General features: G+C 34.6%; 1 protein-coding gene across 7 annotated transcripts in view; it reads right to left on the minus strand.

Annotated features, from left to right (window-relative positions):
- SLC38A9 (solute carrier family 38 member 9) overlaps positions 1 to 21752 on the minus strand; it is a 74084-nt gene extending 52332 nt beyond the window's left edge. For 2 of the 7 annotated variants that reach the window (XM_070476693.1, XM_070476690.1), the window contains exon 1: positions 18438 to 18583. Coding sequence is in view for 2 of the 7 variants with exons in the window: in XM_070476688.1 (XP_070332789.1) it covers positions 21527 to 21639 (113 nt within the window). In the remaining 5 variants the exon portion in view is untranslated. Of the gene's footprint in view, positions 1 to 873; positions 958 to 18437; positions 18584 to 21526 lie in introns of those variants that run through there. The other 5 variants (XM_070476692.1, XR_011491219.1, XM_070476688.1 and 2 more) reach the window with 5 other exon arrangements.
- Positions 21753 to 21808: the final 56 nt, after the last annotated feature.

Genomic DNA, 21808 nt, shown 5'->3' on the forward strand with positions numbered 1-21808 from the left:
AGTTCTGAAATAAGCTTAAAATTTCTTAAAGTATGGTAACCATTTTTGGAGACACTGTTAATCTAATCTTGCGGGAAGCACTTGAAAAACCAAGTGACTGGAATTTTAGTTTATCCAATTTTTCCAAATAACTCTGTAATATTAGAGAAGATAAATTTAGCTTAGTCTCTCTAGTTAGCATACAGTATCCTTGAGTCTTTTATTATTTACTCTTCACCATAGCACCTAAATATGGTGGGTACTTTCTAGTTCAATTCAAAAAATATCTAAGAGCATTCCCTAGAGCAAATAAGTATATATAGAGATCAATATGACATATTATCTATAGTAAGCATATACTTGCTAAATGAAATCAGTGATGTCACTAAATCTCAAGGGAATACGCTGAAAACATGAGTCAGAGGCCAAATAAACTATCCCTATTTATAAACTTGGTAGCCTGAGATAATTACCACTCTTTTGAAGGTATTAGCTGTTCTAAATAATTTACATCTCTACTGTAGCACTCAGTAGTATTAAAAAAGCAATATAAAAATATATATGTCTGGGAGACAGTGAGGGGTCACATTCTACAGGACATTCCCTCCTTCTTTTGTAAGAATGATATCCCACAAAATTAAAAAACAAACTACAGCTTTAATGCCAACATAAAGCAGAGCTTTAAGCTAATCAATGATAACTAATAGAGACTAACAAGTATGACATTGATAGAAAGAGATGAGGATGTTCTACTCGTAGCTTATTACTCTGAAAATTCAATGGTATTAATATTTAATATCAAGCACTAAGTTGGCGCAAAGGCCTGTTGAAAAGCAGTCTAGGAAGTGTTCCAATTTCCTGGCTCCTGGCCTCTTACAGAAGTGTTAACTGTACCAGTTTAGTTGGTTTGGGTACTCAGACAGCAGAATCACTCTGAAAGTTTTTCTTTTTAACAGTTCTCATCAAGATGCTGAGTGCCTGTTCAAACAAACATTTTGGAATCTTTTCAATGCAGATTCTCTTTAAAAATATACAACTCAGCATATTTTAACTGAATTATTAGAAACATATGCTAAAGCTTCATCTGAGAAAGCAAAAATTTTGAATTATATTTCTAAATTGAACTTTTGTTGGAATTGAAAACACTTTTAAAATTGAAACTATATAGAGAATATTCAGAATAAAACATTTTTGAAACTTTTTCTTTTGAACAGTTTCACATGAATGCTCCCTATCAATGGTACTTCTCATTTGAAATGCAGCTCAACTGTGTCACATTGAAAAGAAATTATAATATTTCATGCACAAGTTATGTTTATCTCACCTTAAAAATATTTGTGGTCATGCTACAGAAAAAAAATTGCTTTTAACATTCAGCAAAATTTTAAAAATATTTTAAAATGTGACTCAAAACCCTGTATTTTCATTTAATAAACAAAGAAACCTTATTTCTACCTAACACCTTTTCTAGGTTCCACTCCTTAAATTCCTTAAAAATTTTTGGCTTTTAAATCTGTCTCCACCCTTCTACTGACCAGTTACGCTTCTAGTTTTAAATCAAGAGTCTTCATTTTGAGAATGAACCTTCTTAAGAGTCATGGAAATGTTAGTAGCTTCTCTAAAATTTACTAACAATTCCATGACTCTTAAGAAGGTTCATTCTCAAAATGAAGACTCTTGATTTAAAACTATTTCTTTATTCACATCTCTATGGAAGATGAAACTCTCAAACACCTACCAAATTGGAATTGTTTTTTAGAAAATGAAAAGAGAATCTAGTATTCACAAAAATCTCATGCAAATAAACATTCAAAATATAGTATTCACAAAAATCTTATGCAAATAAACATTCAAAATAATGAACCCACTGTACTTGTTTCTACCTGTTTGGTAAAACACTATGTCTGCTGGGCAGCTTTTCAATAAAGAAGACAGAAAAGAAGTTAATCAAGCCATTGTACCAGATATTTACTGCTACAAGAAAAATACTGGTAATTTCTGGCTTGCTGACACATTTCTTGCTTCCTCTGATGCCTAAATAACATTCTCTTTCACAAAAACCCTGCTCTATGCTCCAACTTTACTCAATGTCTCCTATTAGGGAAATTAAAATGGAGGAAGTCTTGTTCAGACTTCAGAAGCAGGAGAGCAGGCCTGTGACCTGCTTCTGACCTGCCTGGGTACTGCCCGGATTCCATGCCTGCCTGCAAGCACAGCAAGTCAGGCAGTACTTTAGATAAGAGAGCAGGTTTCGAAATTCTTGAGCCCCTGGAGGTCTGGTCAACACCCTTGGGTCTAGCAAAATTCTGTGACTCACGAGGTGAAACAAACAGCATTGTAAAAGTTAAAAAAAAAGTCAGAGCTGCATTTTTGTGTCTGGAATTATAAGTGGGAGCCCTTGAAACTGCAATCTGAAGTCTCACTTGTGGCTGGATGCACTGCCTGGGACCCTTTGCCAACTGGGACTCCAGATTGCTGTTAATGAGGGACTTCCCAGCACTGTTTAAGTCTGGAGGTTGGCTTGCCTAATTTGGTGCTATATATACTGTTACTTTTCTCTATTATTTCTATTTCTCTTCTTTTAATGACTATGTTGAAATTAAGTCAAACAATTCTCTATTAACTATAGAAATTGTTGTGTGTGATGAGTGGTTTCTTTGTTAACAAATCCTTTGAACCAAGGAAAGTAAAATTTTCGGCAAAACATCTCCAAAGGTTGAGCCTATATAAGCTCTTCTCTTTTTATTAGGGTTAATTGCTTTATTGGTTCTCTAGTTTATGAAATATTGTTTAAGTGCCAACAAAGTATTAAGCACTGTGTTAAATATTAAATGATCAGCAGGACATAGAGCCTCAAGGATCATAATCTACTGGAGAAGATAGGTAAGTAAGCAATTTCAGTTCAGAGAGAAAAATAGAAAAAGAGAGAAGGTGATTATGAGCAATAATAGGAGCAAGAAGGTTGTGTGATGTTGGGTATGTGCAGAGTACATAGAAGGGGAAACTAAATCATGTCTGGCAGAGCACAAGAAAACTATTGTTGAGGTGAATCTGAAAAGATACCAAGGAGTTAATCAAGGATGAGGAAAAGAAAAAAAATTGTGTTTTAAAGAATGGAAAAGTATGCAGAAAGAACCCAGAAAGGGAGCAGGATAAATGTTTTAAAACTACAAGTAGTAGGAAGAGAAGTAGTGAGAGATGAGGGAAACCTCATCAGGGTTAGTACCTGGAGGACTTCACATGCCAATAGACATAATCCTAAAGGGACAAATTCTCAAGTCTTCTTAGTTGATTCCTTCTCAAACCCCCGATCCTTAAATGGCAGGGTAATCCAGAGTTTAATCCATTTTCTCTTCTCTATCTACACTCAGTCTCTTGGTGGACTCATTTAGTTCCATAACTTTAAATATAATGTGCATGCTGATGGCACTCCAACTATTATCTCCAGCCTGAACTCCCGATTCACGTATCATAACTGGTCCCTGCTTCCCCTCCCCACCCCATCTCTCGATTTGTATCCCACACTAACCCCAGCACCTTCCTCACCATTCCCAACACACTGGAAGCATGCATCCACTTTAGGACCTTCGCTATTACTTTAAACAAAGGCTCTGAAGGCCTTTCTCCTAAATATCTTCATGGCTTGCTTCTTTACTTCTTTCAAGTCCTTCCTCAAGGTCCCCTTTCTCAATGAGACATTTGGTTATCCTTGTCACCACACCTAAAATTTCAACCTCTCTTCTCCACCCCTGTCATTTCTTATACACCATCTCTGCTTTTCTGTCTTACATTTTCTCTCTAGCATTTATACTATCTAGCATAATATGTACTTTTTATTTACTACTGATTACCTTTAAAAAATAAAAGCTTCACGAGAGCAGGGATTTTTGTCAATTTGGTCACTACTCTAGAACAGTACCTGGCATATCATAGGAGCCCAATGAAATACAGTGAATAAATGCATTTTGAAATCACTTTAGAAATACAGAAGTTGGAAAAAATACTACAAAGATTTCCCATACTTCACGCAGGTTAACTCCCAGTGATGACATCTTATATAACCACAGTATGATCAAAACCTATATTGCTTTTATAATCAGGAAAAAAGTTAATAAAAAATCATGAAGATAACGTTTTTAACTTTTCTTTAGTTTTAAAATTTTTAAAATAAATACCTGGGGGAGAAATGATGGAGGGAATAATCAAAGTATCAAAAGCTATAAAAAATGAGAAGCAACAACCTAAAAGAAAATCAATTTAGTATGGTATCCTCAAGCAAATTAAAGACTTTTCAGGGTTAGAGAATGTTGTGTCAAGTGCTACTGCTAAGTCAAATGAGATGAGGACTAGTCTATGAAATGACCACTGGTAACCTGCATGTGAGCAGTTTTGGCAGAGTAGTTAGAGCAAAATCCTGAATGAACTGGGCTCCAGAGAAAAATTTGGTATGGTGAGTACAAATAATCCTTGCAAGGAGTTTTCTGTAAAGAGAAATGAGAGCAATGAAGTGGTAGCTGAAGAGGTAAGTGTAAATACTATAGGGAAATGCTTTAAAAGTATAAAAAATATAAAAATCACCTATAATCCCACAACTGGTTATCATTAATAACATTTTACCAACTTCAATCTCATGGAAAAAATATAATGACACAGCATTATATGTTCATCAGAATGGTGAAAATTTAACAATCTCACAATATCAAATACTAGTAGGAGGTAGAACAATGGAAACTCTGCTGGGAATATAAGCTGGTATAACCCCTGTGGAAGATAGTCTGGCACTATCTAGTGAAGTTGAATATACATATACACTACTACCCATCATATTTACTCCCAGGGATATATCTTAGAAGAGTTCTCGTATATGTATACCAGGAGATACATACAATAATGTTATTCTTTGTAAAAGTCCCACAATGGGAATATCCCAAATGTTCAAAAGTAGAATGAATAAATAAACTGCAGACAGCTATAGAATAAAATGCTAGAAAGCACTGGCAATGAAAGTAGTTATGTACCACTTGGATGAAAACTATAACTCAATAAAAGTCACAAAAGAATATACACAGTAGGATCCCATTTACATGAGATGCAAAAACAGGTAAAACTGAATTCAGTATTTAGGGATACATAGATAATAAATAATAAAGAAAAGCAGGAAAATGATCACATAAATGTCATGAGAGTGATTACCTATAGGGAGACAGAGGGATGTGTCTGGTGAAGGACACACACCTTCAAAATAGCTTCAAAATAGCTGCAGTGCCGCTAATTTCTAGACTTCGCTGTTGGATGGGTGTGGGCTTTATGAATTTTTAAACTGTACATATGTACCATACACTCTTCTGTATACTGTATATAACATATGATAAAAAGAACTTTAAAAACAGATCTTAAAGTAACATATTCTTTCAAAATTCAGCAGTGAGATCAAGAGGGACCCAAAAATTCTTGTGTACCATACAGAAATTTGCTGGCAAAATATCTTAAAGATTTGTTAAACTTAAGTATGAATTAGCTACCTTTTTCTTGTAACAAGACAATTGTTCCAAATTTGTTGACCTCTTATACGATGACTTGTGGCTGTCAACAGTATGCTACATAGGTACCCAGAAGGTATCCAAAACTAAAATAACTCCCCACATACCTAATCTGTCTCCCTTCAAAGTAAAGATATTGTAACAATGACTGAGAAAGAAGTTGCTTTTTGAAAATTAATTTATTGCCATTCTGAGTGACATTTGGGATTCTAGTTCCCTGACCAGGGATCAAACCTGTGTACCCTGTATTGAAAGCTTGGAGTTTTAACAATTGGTCTGTCAGGGAAGTCCCTGAAAAAGCAGTTGCTTTTAAAAAAACTCACATTATACAGAAAATATTGATAATGGATGTTTAAAAATGTTTCCATTGTTACATTATTTTATTGTTGAAAATAATATCTGTCACCAATAAAACTCAAAACTGCAATTTTATAGACATGGATTAAAATTTTTTTAAGGTTTAAGAACTTCCAAAGAATGTAAATGGTCTTTGAACATGTTATTAACCACACAAAAAAATCAATGTAAAAATTGTAATAATGAAGCAAATGACAACACCAGTATCTAGGTATTTATTTTATATAACACTAAAATCTTCACTAAAAAGTGTTCAGAGTATAAAATGGCTAAAAGTCAGTGACATTAAACATTCAATTTATTTTAAACATGAAAATTTACATTTTGCATAAAAAGTATAAAAAACATTGTAAAGTTATAATTCCAATGTAAAAATGATTAGATCTGAGTGTATCTAATGATTCTTTCTCCTCTGTATCCTTCTCATCAGAGTACCTTCCGAATGGATACCCCTGAAGTATTGAGCTGCCCTCCAATGGTGCTTTCAGACCAGCGAGGTAGCTCCTCCATTCTGGCCAAGAAGCTACTGGCTTGTAACAGTTTCGATTTTAATTCCAGTTAACCTGAGAAGGATGATTCTGTTAATTTCTCCCTCCCCTCAGGAAAGAGATCAACTGCTTTCTGAAGGCTCTCTCTAAATCAGTGTGGGTTTTTTCTTTTTTTTTTTGACCGAGAGGAGAGGTGGGAGGATAGACTGGAGAGAGAACCAAGAAAGGTGAACAATGCTACCAGTCGTTTCTAAGTTAACAGTATTAAACCAATAAAAATAGGAGTATTTGGGGCTTTAAAAATATTAATAACAAGGAATACCAGAATACACAAAACTAGCACAGCAGTCACTAAATGTGATTGAGTCATATTGGGAAGGATAAAAATTTACCAGGAAAATTTCAATAAAAACTACCATATATTGTAGGATGAGCAGAAATGAATTTCCAATTATCTTGAATTACTATTGTGACAAAGTGTTATAAGATTTTAAAAAATAATAAAGCATATTTTATTGTTATGGCTAACATTATAAAGTAAAAACAAAAGTTTTAATGTACTATTAAATAAAATTTAAAGTTAATTCTACTGGGATTCCCTGATAGCTCAGTTGGTAAAGAATCTGCCTGCAATGCAGGAGACCCCAGTTTGATTCCTGGGTTAAAAAGATCCACTAGAGAAGGGAGAGGCTACCCACTCCAGTATCTTGGGCTTCCCTTGTGGCTCAGCTGGTAAAGAATCCACCTGCAATGCAGAAGACCTGAGTTCAATCCCTGGGTTGGGAAGATCCCCTGGAGAAGGGAAAGGCTACCGACTCAGTATTCTGGCCTGGAGAATTCCATGGACTGTATATTTATGGGGTCACAAAGAGTCAGATACAACTGAGTGAGTTTCACTTCTTCAAAGTTAATTTTATCAAGATCATTACATAATTTTTAAATTTCTATTTTTGTGTTTTATAATATACATAATACAGAAGTACACATACAAAAAAATAAAATGAAACAAAAAGAAAAAAAAAGAAGTACATATACACACATATAATATACACAGTTCCAATTTTTCAGCTTAATATTTTTTAAGTGATAAGGATGGTATGATGAAAAAAGTAAATGCTGATAAACACCTGGCTGAAGGTTATGGGTTCTTTATTTTAAAATTCTAGGCTGTTACTTAGCCACAAGTAAAATCTTCCTTAATGACACATGGACAAAGAACTTGACCTGAATATTAATTCTCAGGACTATACAGTTTAATTAAGTACAGATGCTGCTCAGAATGAATTTACAAATTCTTTCAGTGCAATTCATGCTTTCAAATTTTGGTTTTTAAAAACTGATAGATTGTTTTAATTCAACAGTGCTAAAAACAATCTCTTCTTTCATGGCTACAAAATTATCAATAAAATAAATGTAAGGTTTTTTTTGTTTGTTTTGATTTTAGTATCAGCACTGGAATGAGGCCAAAAGAATTATATAAATAAATAGGAGGAGCTTTCAAGAAAGTTAAGGTGCTAGAAGCACCAGTAAGTATATACAAACCTAACAGTTCTTTAGTTTTTCTCTAGGTTGATATAAAACAGTAACACCACCACCACCACCCCATCCTATTTTCTACCTAGAAAAAGCAGTTCCAACAGAACACTTTGGACATTCTACAAAGTAAGACTAGGAATGTGGGAAAAATTCCCAAGGGGGCACACTCTCCAAGTAGTTCTTCCTTTCACTCATTTTATGAGAATGCTAAAATAAGTTCCAAATTGTCTCAATTTCTTTAACTGCAATAAAGTAAGAGTATTATTAATTTTTTGAAGAAAATAATTTGTCTTAATTATAAATTATAACTGAGATATACTTATATAGTTATAATTATTTATATTAATTATAAATATGTAATAATATAAATTATAGACATTGTAGGCTTCAATCATCAATGTCACACTCATTATTATTCTCCTTCTGACACAAATCTACCAAAAGAATTTCTGAAAGAGAAATGAAATTTCTAGTTTCAAAGCCTAATTACTCCCCATTAAAAAAGAAAAAAAGCAGGGGAAAAGAAAATTGCCAGGCCAGCATTTTAACTAAAATTTCCTCAAAAGCTGGAAATGTAATGAAATACTTCAGTAAGTATATATATTGAGACAAGTCTTATTTTTGATATATACTTATGATTCTTCAGATGAACACTAGAATTGCTTTCTTCATTACCTTGTTACCTAGAAATTGAAAGCACAAAAAATTCATCTACTCTTTAAACAGATTACCAGAGAAAAAGAGCCTTGCTCTTATTCCTCTCCCATAACTTAAGAAAGGAATACTAAGGAGATCAAACCAGTCAATCCTAAAAGAAATCAACCCTGAATATTCATTGGAAGGACTGATGCTGAAGCTCCAGTACTTTGACCACCTGGTGCAAAGAGTTGACTCACTGGAAAAGACCCTGATGCTGGGAAAGATTGAAGGCAGAGGAGAAGAAGGTGACAGAGGATGAGATGGTTGGAAGGCATCACCAACTCAATGGACATGAATTTAAACAAACTTCAGGACATAGTGAAGGACAGGGAAGCCTGGTGTACTACAGTTCATGGTGTCACAAAGAGTCAGACACAACTTAGCAAATGAACAACAACAGCAACTTATCGAGCTTTAGAAATCTTTATCATGACCCTCAAGAAAGGTAAATGGGGGACTTCCCTGGGGATCCAGTGGCTAAGGACTGCACGCTCCCAATGCAGGGGGTTTGATCTCTGATCAGGGAACTACATGTGTGGGATCCCACACACTTGCAACTACAAGTTTGGATGCCACAACTGAAGATCTTGCATGATTCAACTAAAACCTGGTGGAGCCAAATAAGATTTTAAAAAAAAAAGGTAAAGCGGCTAAGAGAACTTCTGCTTTGCCACTAGAAAGACACTAGCAACAAATGGTCTACACAAACTGGCCTTCAACCCAAATGGCAAACACTGTACCTGACCAGAATTCACTGTTGGTTGTATGCCATGTTACTTAGCAAACCACTCCCAAAATAACCGAACAGTCTGACAAAGGCAACAGTCCAACATGAAATCTGCCGCCAACTGGCTCTTATCAACTAATTTTACATACAGGAAAGTTTTATAAACAATTTAGTGAAAAAGAAACAGTGCTAGAAAGGGGATTCTGACACAGGAACTTCCACACATAGATGGCAGGAGTACAAAGCTGCACAACCTTTCTAGATAACAATTTGGCTATATAGTAATATATAAAAAAACCTTAATTGTGCTTTACATCCTTTTATTCTAATAATTATACTTTTGAGACTCTACTAGAAGGAATCAAAATATGGTATAAATATGGCAGATAGAAAGCTGCTAATTAAAGCATTATTTAAAATAATTAAAATTGTGAACAGCTTAATAGTTAAACACTGTTAAATTATGATATATTTAAATAATATGCATTTATATAAAATGATATTTAGAAATAAGTCTTAACATGGAAAAATGATCATAGCTTTTTGGGGCATTTCAATGATCCTTAAGGATAATTTTTACTGTAAAAATTTTTACAATTCCTTGAAACCTGGTACTTTCTCCTTACTTATCATTCTTAGCCTCAGTCATAATCCCTAGAATTTATGGCAGCTAAACCTTAGGTGACCTTGCCAAAGAACACTAGATTTGCTGCAAAGGCCTGAGGTTCAGGGAGAGGCTGCAGACTCTTATTATCCAAAAGGCTCTTTTGATTAGAACAACTATTAGAAGCAACTGCGAGGGTGGAGAGAAATTAAGGTGAGTGGACCTTATTTTTTTAAACTTCTCCAGAAGCAAGGCAAGAAGTACCGTAGGGGTCAGAAGTACCAGTCCCTACAGTTGCTTACACCTAAGTCTAGTCCCTCCTTGCAGACCAGAGGTTGGTAGTTACAGTCAGATAGGACAAGTCTGGCCCATGGTCTGTTTTTATCAATAAAGTTTCATCAGAACACAGCAAGGCCCATGCAGTTATGTGTTGTCTATGGTTGGTTTCATTCCACAGTGGCAAAACTGAGTGCATGTGCCCACAAACCCTAACATATTTACTATGTGGCCCCTTACAGAAAAAAAGTTTGCTGACTCCTGCACTTGACCACTGAATGTTCTTAAAGAACTGCCTGCACAGAAACCTCCAAAGCACCTATCCATTAGTACCACAGATGACCTCATTCTACTCTTTGCTGAACTTAGCCAGATCCTACAGCATAGTTATTTGCTGGGATATGATCCCATGGGTTCTTGGTATTGCTGGATCAGGATGGGTTAAATCAGTACTTTTTTCTCATTAAAAATGAGTACTGAGTTGAAAAAACATATACGTGTGTGTGTACACATACATATATGTGTATATACATATATTATATATACATATATATAAATACATATCAAATATTTAGAACCTCTTTTACTTTTGCTGAGTGTCTATCTCCTTCCCCAGAGTGTCTAGCACCAAAAGGAGCTTAGTGAATGTTTACTGACAAAAGGAAGGGATAGAAGAACAAAAGAAAGGGAGGAAGGCAATAGAGAGCAAGGGACAGAATCAGAGAAGGAGAAAAAACAGGTAGGCAGGCAGACAACTAAGGAATATTTTGCAGAAGTAACAACAGCATGTAATAAAAATTTAAATTGAAAAAGTTAAAAAAATTAAAACTGTATATAGTATATGATCTCATTAAAAAATCATAGAAAAGGATAGGAGAAAATAAACTAAAATACTTTAACGACACTTGCCTCTGTGTGATGGGAATATGTTTCTTTATGCTTTTGTCTTTTTCCAGAACCTTCTCTATACAAGAACAAAACAAGATCTACCCTTAGAGAAAAAAGATAAATTTATCATCCTACAGAAGTACAGTTGATTTAAACACTGTTTGTAAGAAAATGGGTTTTCCATTTTGTATATACTATTTTTATCCTAAATTATAGGAATGCTATATTTTCTGGATCAGCTTTTTTTTTTATAAAAGTAGTACACTGTTTATATTGAGGATAATACAGATACTACATAAGAAAATAAAAATCACCCATTAGAAATAATCAGTTAACATTCTAGCATATTTTCAGATAAGCAGAGACCCACATACATGTACTCTGTACTCAAGTGCGCAGAAACATGAAATTAGTTTTACTTGCTTTTAAACTTTATATAAAGGGTAATCACACAATATGTGTTTTTCTGTTTAGCTTCTTTTGCCAACATTATCTTTCTGAGGTTCATCTGTATTCTTATTTGCAGCTGTAGATTGATCATTTTCATAAATGTTTAATATTCCATTACATGAAAATATGATTTATTTAACCATAGCTGGTTGGTGGGTATCCAGGTTGTTTCCAGTTTGGCACCCTTATGAATAACTTATAATCTATATTTTTGTACATGTCTCTTGGTGAAATGTTTCCATTGATTACAAATAGTGTATACTAAATGCTAGCAGACAATTACAAACTCTCTTGCAAAGTTATCATACTAATTCACACTCACTCTAGTACTGCATAATCACTCTTATTGTTCTACATCCTTGCCTTGATTTGTTTTCATCATTGACTGATTTCTTACTTTAGGTTACTGTTTAGTGTTTTGGTCCCAGATTTTCCATCTGGGCCCTTTTTTTAATTCAGCAAACATTTTCTACGAGTTTGGTTCTGTTTTATATTTTTAGCCAGTGCCAAAATTCTCAATCTTATTTCAGTTTCCTTGAACATATTAAACATAGTCTTTAAAAGTTTGTTTCTTATAACTCCATCCTCTGGATCATCTGTCAGCCTTTATTGTGTATTAAGTCTCTAATTTCTAATCATGTTGGTTTATCTTCTCTGCCTAGCTATGTTTAAGTACCTGGCATTGTGCTTAATGGAATTCTAATATACAGAAAATAGTATAAGTAAGTTGAAGCCTTAGAATAATATTATTTTCTTTAGAAAGGATGTACATTTGCTTTGGGGAGCCAATTTAAGACACTTAGCCAACCTAGATTACCTTAATTCAATTTTAGGAACTGAGATGAGTTAAAGTTGAGTTATAGTCTCTGAAAGAAGACCATTTTATTTCCAGTTCATTCATATTTCGAGGCTTTTCAACTTGAAGTTTGCACGGGGCCTGCTTACTTTCAGTGAGCACTGAATTCCAATTTTTCTCTCTGTAGCCTTGTAAAGCTGTCAAAAGCTCTGTCAATTTATAGCTTCTCAGCTAATAAACTTAAACTAGAATTGGCAGATACTCTTGAGGAAATGCTGCACTTCCCTCTCTTGGTGCCCTCCTTCTTCAAGATCTAGATCCTACTGTTCTTGTCTTATCAGTTCTCCTATGTCTGTAGGTACATTAAAAAAATTGTGGGGGCGGGTAAGTTTTTCTAGTTATTCTCAGCAGTTGGTTGGTCCAAATTCCTTAGTCTGCCCTTGTCATAAGCAAAAATCTCCCTTGCCCTCTTAATTAAAAAAAAAGTAATAGATTAACAAGACTTCCCTGGCAGTCTGTCTAGTAGGTCTAGTAGCTAAGACTCCACATTTCCATTGCAGGGAGCATGGGTTCGATTCCTGGCTGGGAACTAAGATCCCACACGCTGCATGGCACGGCCAAAGAATTTAAAAAAAAATAAAATAAAAATACTTTATTAAAAATGATAGATTATTAAAACATTAATTCACATACCGTAAAATTTACCCATTTAAATGTGTGATTCAATAGTTTTTAGAACATTCATGGAGTTCTCCCTCAAGCACCACAAGTAATTTTTTGTTTTTTGGCTATGCCATGTAGAATGTGGGATCTTAGTTCTCCCATCAGGGGCACCACTTGTGCCCCTGCAGTGGAAGTGTAGAGTCTTAACCACTGGATTGCCAGGGAAGTCCCATCATAATCAACTTTAGAACTTCTCATCACTCCAAAAAGAAATCTTAGGTTCTATTATTCCCTCTTGCCAGCATCTGCAACCATTAATCTGCTTTCTGTCTCTATTGTCTTTACCTAATTTAGATAGTTCATATAAACTGAATCATATGTCTTTTTTTGTGTGGCCTCTTTTACATAACATGTTTTCAAGGTTCATACATATTGTAGCATATATTGACACTTTAATCCTTTTTTATGGTCAAATAATATGTTGTATGGATATATCACATTTGGTTTATACACATATCAACTGATGGATATTTGGATTGCTTTCACTTTTGGCTATTATAAATGTTATGGACATTTCTTTATATTTGTTTGGACATATGTTTCAATTCTCTGGAGTATATACCTAGGTGTAGAATTGTTAAGTCAAATGATAATCCTATATTTAACATTTCTAGGAATTATCACTCTGTTTTCAAAAGTGGCTATACCAGTTGCAGAAGAAGTCATGGGTATGAAATGAATAGTATGGGAAACAAAGCCAGTGTAGTATCTTCGTATGGTGACAAATCATAACCAAGCTTATTGAAGTGATCATTTAAAATGCACAGGAAGGTCAAATCACTATGCTGTATAAGAGGAACGAACTGTTACAGGTCAATTATACTTCAAAAACAAACAAATTCATAGAAATAAAGACTCTACCAGAGGCAGGGTAGAGGTGAGAAATGGAAGAAGACAGTGAAAAGGTATAAACTTTCAGTTAAAAAATAAATAAGTACTAGGAACATAATGTACAACATGATAAATACAGTTAATACTGCTGTATGTTATATATGAAAGTTGTTAAGAGAGTAAATCTTAAGAGTTTTCATTATAAGGAAAACTATTTTTTTCTGTTTCTAAATTTTTGTATCTACATGAGATGATGGATGTATACTAAACTTATTGTGATAATTATTTCATGATGCAAGTCAAATCATTATGGTGTACAGCTTAAACTTATAAATGTGCTGGATGTCAATTATATCTCAATAAAACTGGAAGGAATAATGAGTGGCTATATCATGTTTCATTTCCACTAGCAATGTTTAAGGATCATGCCCTCTTTTCAAGCAATTATTTTTAACACCCAAATTTACTAGCCTTAATAAAACAGACCAATTATGCCTCAATAGTGCTGAAATAAAATAGAAAATATTTATAAAAATAATTCTCTAATAAGTGAAGTGAAGTTGCTCAGTCGTGTCTGACTCTTTGCGACCTCATGGACTACAGCCTACCAGGCTTCTTTGTCCATGGGATTTTTCAGGCAAGAGTACTGGAGTGGGGTGCCATTTCCTTCTCTAGGGGATCTTCCTGACCCAGGGATCGAAACCAAGTCTCCCACATTGTAGGCAGATGGTTTACCCTCTGAGCCAACTATAATAAAAGAGAAACAAGATAAAAGTAACATACTAAAGTAACAACAATTTTAATATATAAGAGCTAGGGCATAACAACACTCAAAGACAGGATGAAGACCAACGGCTACATCAATTTATAATAAATAAGCCAGGATTTAAGAGGAGATTAGAAGCCATTCTGTGGAAGAAGTATAATAAAAAAAAAAATCAGAGGCATTGGTAGATATAAAAACTAGTGTTAGAATAAATAACAAGTCAAATATGAATTTGATAAGAGAATAACCTTAATTGAAGTAGTGAGTCAAATATGAATTTGATAAGAGAATAACCTTAATTGAAGTAGTGATACATGCCAAGTTAAATTATAAGCTAACTGAAATAGAAAAAATGAGGAAGTGTGATGTTGTTACAAATTAATCAAACTTTTAAAAATAAGTATAGCACCAAAGTAATTTTCTATGTCACTTTATAGAAAAGTATTTCTTAGCTTGAAATGTTGAAGCATTCACTTATCTCTTAAAATTTAAAAGCCCTTAGAAATTACAATTGGGGACAAAGGAATACAGAACAGATTGCAAGATGAAATCTTATAACAAGAAGCCATAGGAAAATATATAGTAGACTTTTGGAGACAATTTGAGACTAAGACTAAAACATAACAGGCAAGCCAAAGATACATAATCTCAGTATGTTACTTTTATATCAATTCCTTATCTTTGGGCTATAGTCATCCATTAGGCTTTTGACAAGATCCCTAAATTTCATGGGCCTCCAATTAAAAATATTTGATTTTGTCTGTTTGTTAAAAGGAGTTTTAATTTTAATAAGAAAATTGAATGGGTTTGCAATGGGTTTCATTGCTTTTGCAGTAATGATATAGTTACTTATGAAAGGAAAATCCAAATGGAGTTGGTATTTGTGAGAGCTTTCTGAAAGGGAGCCAGGAAGCCATTAAGGAAGTATGAGTTATACATGTCTCAGCCTGGATGGAGTCTGACCTTTTGACCTGATAAGCAAGTTATTTAGAACATATGCCAGAAACTCAAGATACTTATCAGACCCTTACCCGAAAATAACCAGTAACAGTCTATTTACTTCTAGGACCCCTATCCTAAAACAACTCGTGATTCCTTAAGGATGAATAACAATTTTTTCCAGGCAATTTTTAACAATCTCATGGTTTTCTGTTTTTATAATAAGCCCCTGATTCTTTTTCTCAGAACATGCTTTCAGGATTACCCAAATCTGTGTCTCCTGAATTATAATTTTAAGACACCCCCCCCCCATAAACTCTTTTCTTATTTGCAGCCCACTGCACTTTTTTTGGGGGGGGGGGGTTGATACACTAAAATCCTTTTTAACTACATGCTTGGAGGTGTTGTAACACTAAGTAGAACTGAGTAGATAGAGAAAAATGCTAGGCCAACTCTTCATACCCTTTCCTCCCAACAAAACACACTTGATTGACTGGCCCTGACGAGCACCAGTCACACTCCATTATTAGGCTCCCTGTTTCTTCAGATTCGTCCAAATAATGTTAATGAGGGAGGAAGATAGGGAGGAAAATAAAGAACTTGTTTGTAGGCAAGGGAAGAAACAGCAAAATCAGATAGGACAGACAGATCTAGGGAAAGAAATGGAAGCACCTCAGGAAAGCAGATACAAATGCAAAAGGACAGTTAAGCAAACAAAGACATCTGGAAAGACTGGCAGAAGTAAAAGAACCTATGAACTGGAGAGAATAAAAAGGTTCCAATGAAACTCAAAATAAGATCCCATTCTAACAAAGTCCATAGTTAGATTTAAAGCATCTCGAAATCCATGGCCAGGATTGCCCTCTTTAAGCATTTAGCAAAAAGAGCTCCACTGGAGAAAAATAATGCTGGAAAGTAGGGAGAAGAGAGGTGAGAGAAGAAGACTAAAGAGGGAGAGAAAAGAAGAGAGGCAAGAAGAAGGGAAAAAGGAGGAAGGAGAGGGAAGGGAGCAAAAGATATAACACAGAATCAGCAAATTGGTCCTCAGCTCCAGGGCACTGATACATGGTAAAGGGCCCTGGTCCTGCCTATTTAACATGGATGGCAAGTTCCTCAAATTCAATTACACAGCTCTGGCAACCAACTCTCCTGGAAAAACTACTTTTCTAGATCTGTATAAATCCCCAACTATGAAACATGAGCCTCAATAATCAAATAATCACTTCCAATCACTGTTGTTGGCCTAGGACACTTTAATAGGTAAACTCTTCACTTTGTTACATGCTTGCTCGCTCTCGCTCACTTGCTCTCTCTCTCTCTCAGACCACAGATAACAAAAAGAGTCAATTCAGGTTGCTATCTAGTGACAGTATTAATGACAGATGACAGCGAGAGAGACCATTTTGCACATGGGCAAACAAACAGACACTTTATAGGGGCCATAAGCATGCTTGGTATCTTTGAAGGGCACCCAGAATACTGCCTATTTTAAATATCTACCTCTACCCCACTGGCTTACCAGAGTACTTGAAATGTTATTAGAAAAATCTAATCCTTAGGTTAGGCTTTTATATTTCTAGAATTCTCCTTATTAAAAGGCAAATAGTCATGAAAAAGTAATAGACTAGGTCTTTGACACATCAGATTGCTTGCCATCATAACATTAAACAGACAACAGAGCTGGCACCAACCGGAGAGATAAGCATTAGTGAATAAAGGAGGAAGAAAAAGTATAATTTACAAAGTACTGTCTAGAGGGAACTTTTGAGTGAATTCCTTGAGAAAAACTGGCACACAGAGATGAGTAAGAAAGCCCTAGGTCCTGGGAGAAGTGGAAGAGGAAATAGAGTTTGAGAAAACTGAAAAAGGGAAGTTCAAATCCCAATTTGGTTTCAGGCTGGCTGGGAGGGTCAACTCCCAAAGGTTATAATCCCAGAGCAGCAGCAGAGCATGAAGCAATCCTGAATACCAGCTCTAATATCTGGTTACCAGAAAGTCTGGGAAAAGCAGGAAAACAAACTCTAAGGCCAGTGATTGCCAAAGACATATATCAAGTACAGTATAGCAGATTTCTAAACCTTTCTGTCACCCTACCCACATTCTTCACCCCAAATCAGATGAAAAACTAATAGGGGAGGGGAGGGGAGGCATGCAGAGAGAAATGTGGATTTGTGTAATTTGTACAAGTTCTCGAAATGATCCAGATGCTTGTGACATGTATGGTTCCTCTACAGTGACAAGCTCCTTCATCTACCTAAGTCTAATCAGACCCCCAGTCCACCAAAATGATAAGCAGGTCCAATATGCTTTCAGTCCCAAGCATTTCTTAAAATTTTTATATTTGAACTGGAACATGATTTTGATTGCCACCTAGTGGAAGAGACAGAGTCAACCACAAATTAAACTAAGAGTAAGCAATCTAAAAGTATCAAATGTTATTTTTTGTATTCTAACAGTTGAAGACAGTTTCCCAAAGTGTGGCTATATGAAAGATGATTTTAGGTAGCACAAGGATAAATGCTATTTTAACTCCTTTGTATTTACTGCAATGTATACTAGAAAAAAGTATAAACGATACTTCATCATTTCACAAATATGTGAAGATAAGGCTAAATTAACACTAATTTTTTCAAAGTTAATAAATTAAAAAATACAGTGTATCTGAGATTTATGTATATAAAATGAAATAACCCAAATTTTAGTGGAAATAACAATATTTTAAGATATTCCTGTTTTTTTCCCCTCATCAAATAAGTTCCTGAAATTATTTCACAAGAAAATTAGCATTCAATACTGTTAAACTCCTATAAAAATTTGCCTTTCTTAAGACATGCTTACCTAGACAGTTATCCTATGATTGAAAATAGTTGATTCCCTCTTATTTTGACAAATTTCATTATAGAAAATATACTTCCATTTAATCTAAATGGTTAAATACTCAGAGAACTGTTTGAACTCCTGCCAACCTATTGCAGTGGAATGCACTTTAATGACCTATGTTCTATTGTCACAGTGATCAATTATTTATCATAGAATTTAGAGGTTTCAAGAAAGTTCTGAGCATTTAATCAGCATTCATTAGTCCTTCTATTCACTGACTCTAAACATACAATTGAAAATTACAAGATTCATTTCATTATCTTCTCTGATGGCCACTTTAAATGACAATGATATATTTCTCATGTGATAAACTTCATACTGCTCAAGCTGCTTTAAAAAAGACTAAAAAAAAGTATCTGGAAAATGGAAGCGGGATTATCAAGAATAGTTTAAATCAGTCCTCTTTCATCTCCTGGATTGGAAACTGCTTTAGAGCCTTAACAAAATCAGCATTTTTTTGCCATCGTAACATTAAACAGACAACAAGCTTGTGCACAAAGAGGATAGATAAGCAATAGTGAATAAGGGGAGGAAGAAAAAGTATAATTTACAAAGCATTGTCTAGAGGGAATTTTTGAGTGAATTCCCTGAGAAAAACTGGCACACAGAGATGAGTAAGAAAGCCCTAGATCCTGGGAGAAATGGAAGAGGAAACAGAGAAAACTGAAAAACAGAAGTTCAAGGAATAGGTGGGCTTCTTGAATAGTTGGGTATTTACCTAACAGTAACTGCCACATGTCCCACCTCAAGCACTGTTTCTTTCTGAGGAGACAACACTCTGACAGTTTACTATTTACTCCCCTGGACTCATTTATATATATTTGCATTATATATAACTTGTAAAGGTCTTTACCCAAACAGCAGTATGCTATATACACTGACTGCTTTGCACTTCACATTTTTTCATTTAAAAAAATAAGTTGAAGACTTGTTCCATTTTGATATGTAATAAAGTCACTTCTTTCTTTTTAATGTGTGAAAAATATTCCATTGTGTCAAGGTGCCATAATTTATCCAGTCCTATAAGAAGACATTTTTGTTGTTTTCAATCTTTTGCTATTATTAAAAAACAGTGCATCAAACAACTCTGTACATATACTACTTGACACTGCAAATTAATGTTTAGAAGTGAAACTGCTGGGCCATGTAAACTTTGGCATTGGTTGATGGCATTTTTTTTGGTGAGGGGAAGATCACATTAATTTTGTGGGGTTAAAATTTAAAGAGCATGACACTGTATTTTAGATTCTTCCATACTGAGAACAGAATATCCCTTTTTGTTACATGTAATATCTTATTAACTCTAACATACACATTTAGTCCTTTCTAAAATATGGATGCATCTAATAATAATCCAGGACATCTTTTAATCACTGTCAGCCAGGTGGCAGTCATGAAGATAACTGCTCCTGGTGGCATGACAGGTCATCTGTGATCATTTCAATGATCAAACCATTTAGAGACCATTTAAGGAAGAAATCAGAGAAGGCAATGGCAACCCACTCCAGTACTCTCGCCTGGAAAATCCCATGGACAGAGGAGCCTGGTGGGCTGCAGTCCATGGGGTCACTGGGAGTCGGACACGACTGAGTGACTTCACTTTCACTTTCCTGCATTGGAGAAGGAAATGGCAACCGACTCCAGTGTTCTTGCCTGGAGAGTCACAGGGACGGTGGAGCCTGGTGGGCTGCCGTCTATGGGGTTGCACAAAGTCGGACACGACTGAAGTGACTTAGCAGCAGCAGCAGTAAGGAAGAAATATGAGCCATAGTGTTGTTAGAAAGCTTTTTGTGACACCTTCTGGTAAGATCAGGAAAGTACAAGCATCAAAACTAAAAAGTGCCAGTGATTTGGAAGAAAATTCTTTCAAGAAATACTATACTATCAATACTCTTAATGGTAATAAGGACAATTTTGTGTGAGCAGGAAAAAATAATGGTTTTTGATGTGAATCAGAACAATCAGACTGTATGTGAAGAATCAGATTTGTAATATTTTAACCAATATATTTTGTTTATATTTTCAATTGTGTAATCGCACTAGAATTCTAGTAAGTACAAAAATAAAATTCTAAGTTCTAAGAAATTGTTGCATCAGAGGTATGGGCAGCAGTTTATGTTAGTTTTACATTAAAAAAAAAAAAGACAACCAAAACTAGTACAACTTTTAATCAGCACCTCAGGTTTGAATAAACACTGTGCTGTTATTTTAGTATTTTAGAGTTTCTCTCATATAGATTTTGCACATTCTTAAGGCTATTCCTATGTCTTATCTTTTCCTCCATTATATTTTCTTATTAGAATGCTATTGATTTTTGCCTATTTTGTAAACAACCACCTGAGTTGTTTTTTTTATAAATTGTTATTATAAATTACATTTATAATAATTTTTCAGTGGATTCTTTTGAATTTTCAAGGTAGGGAATGAAATAAATTTTAAACTCTAATTATCTTAAACTCCCTGCTGGAATTTAAACTCAGAGAAGGTAAGGATCATGAATTATTTTCACTGCTCTATTCCCAGCACTTCCCATACTTGTGCTCAGTTGCTCAGTCGTGTCCAACTCTTTGCAACCCCATGGACTGTAGCTGGTCAGGATCCTCTGTCCATGGAATTCTCCAGGCAAGAATACTTGAGTGGGTTGCCATTTCCTCCTCCAGGAGATCTTCCCGACCCAGGGATTGAACCTACATCTCCTACATTGGCAGGTGGATTCTTTAACACTGAGCCACTGTGGAAGCCTGACTTCATGTAATACGTTGCACAGATCAGACAATCAATATGTATTTGTTAAATGAGTTACATGCATATTACTTCATAAAACTTACCTCAGCCATCCCTGACAGAGATAACAGAGTTTAGTCTAAAAAGTCAAATATAAGTGAGAAAATGTATTCATATATATTCCCTTTTATATACAAACATACAGATCCTGTAAGAAATTAGATATTTTATACTAAAATCTCTATATATTTGGTTATAATGAGTTCTATTTTAATAACTAAAAGTCTTAATTTTGAAACAAATGTTTTATTTTAAACACTTACCTTTTAGATCTTATATCTGATGAATCAAACTGGATATTCATAGGTCCAGGATTTATTTCATGATCTCCCTCAGGGATGAGAAGATGCCTAGAATCACTATCCATATTTGCCATTTTTCTCAGACTCTAAGCACTAAAGAAGTCAGTCCTATAATAAATCAGAAAAGAGAAATAATATAAAGTTTAATATAAGAATTATTTTACTACTGATAGGTAATACATTTGCATGTATAAGAAATAAAAAAACACAGGAATTTGCTGAAGATATCTTAATGAGATACAT

This window comes from Odocoileus virginianus, chromosome 14 (assembly GCF_023699985.2).
Source record: "Odocoileus virginianus isolate 20LAN1187 ecotype Illinois chromosome 14, Ovbor_1.2, whole genome shotgun sequence".
NCBI classification, from domain to species: Eukaryota; Metazoa; Chordata; class Mammalia; order Artiodactyla; family Cervidae; genus Odocoileus; species Odocoileus virginianus.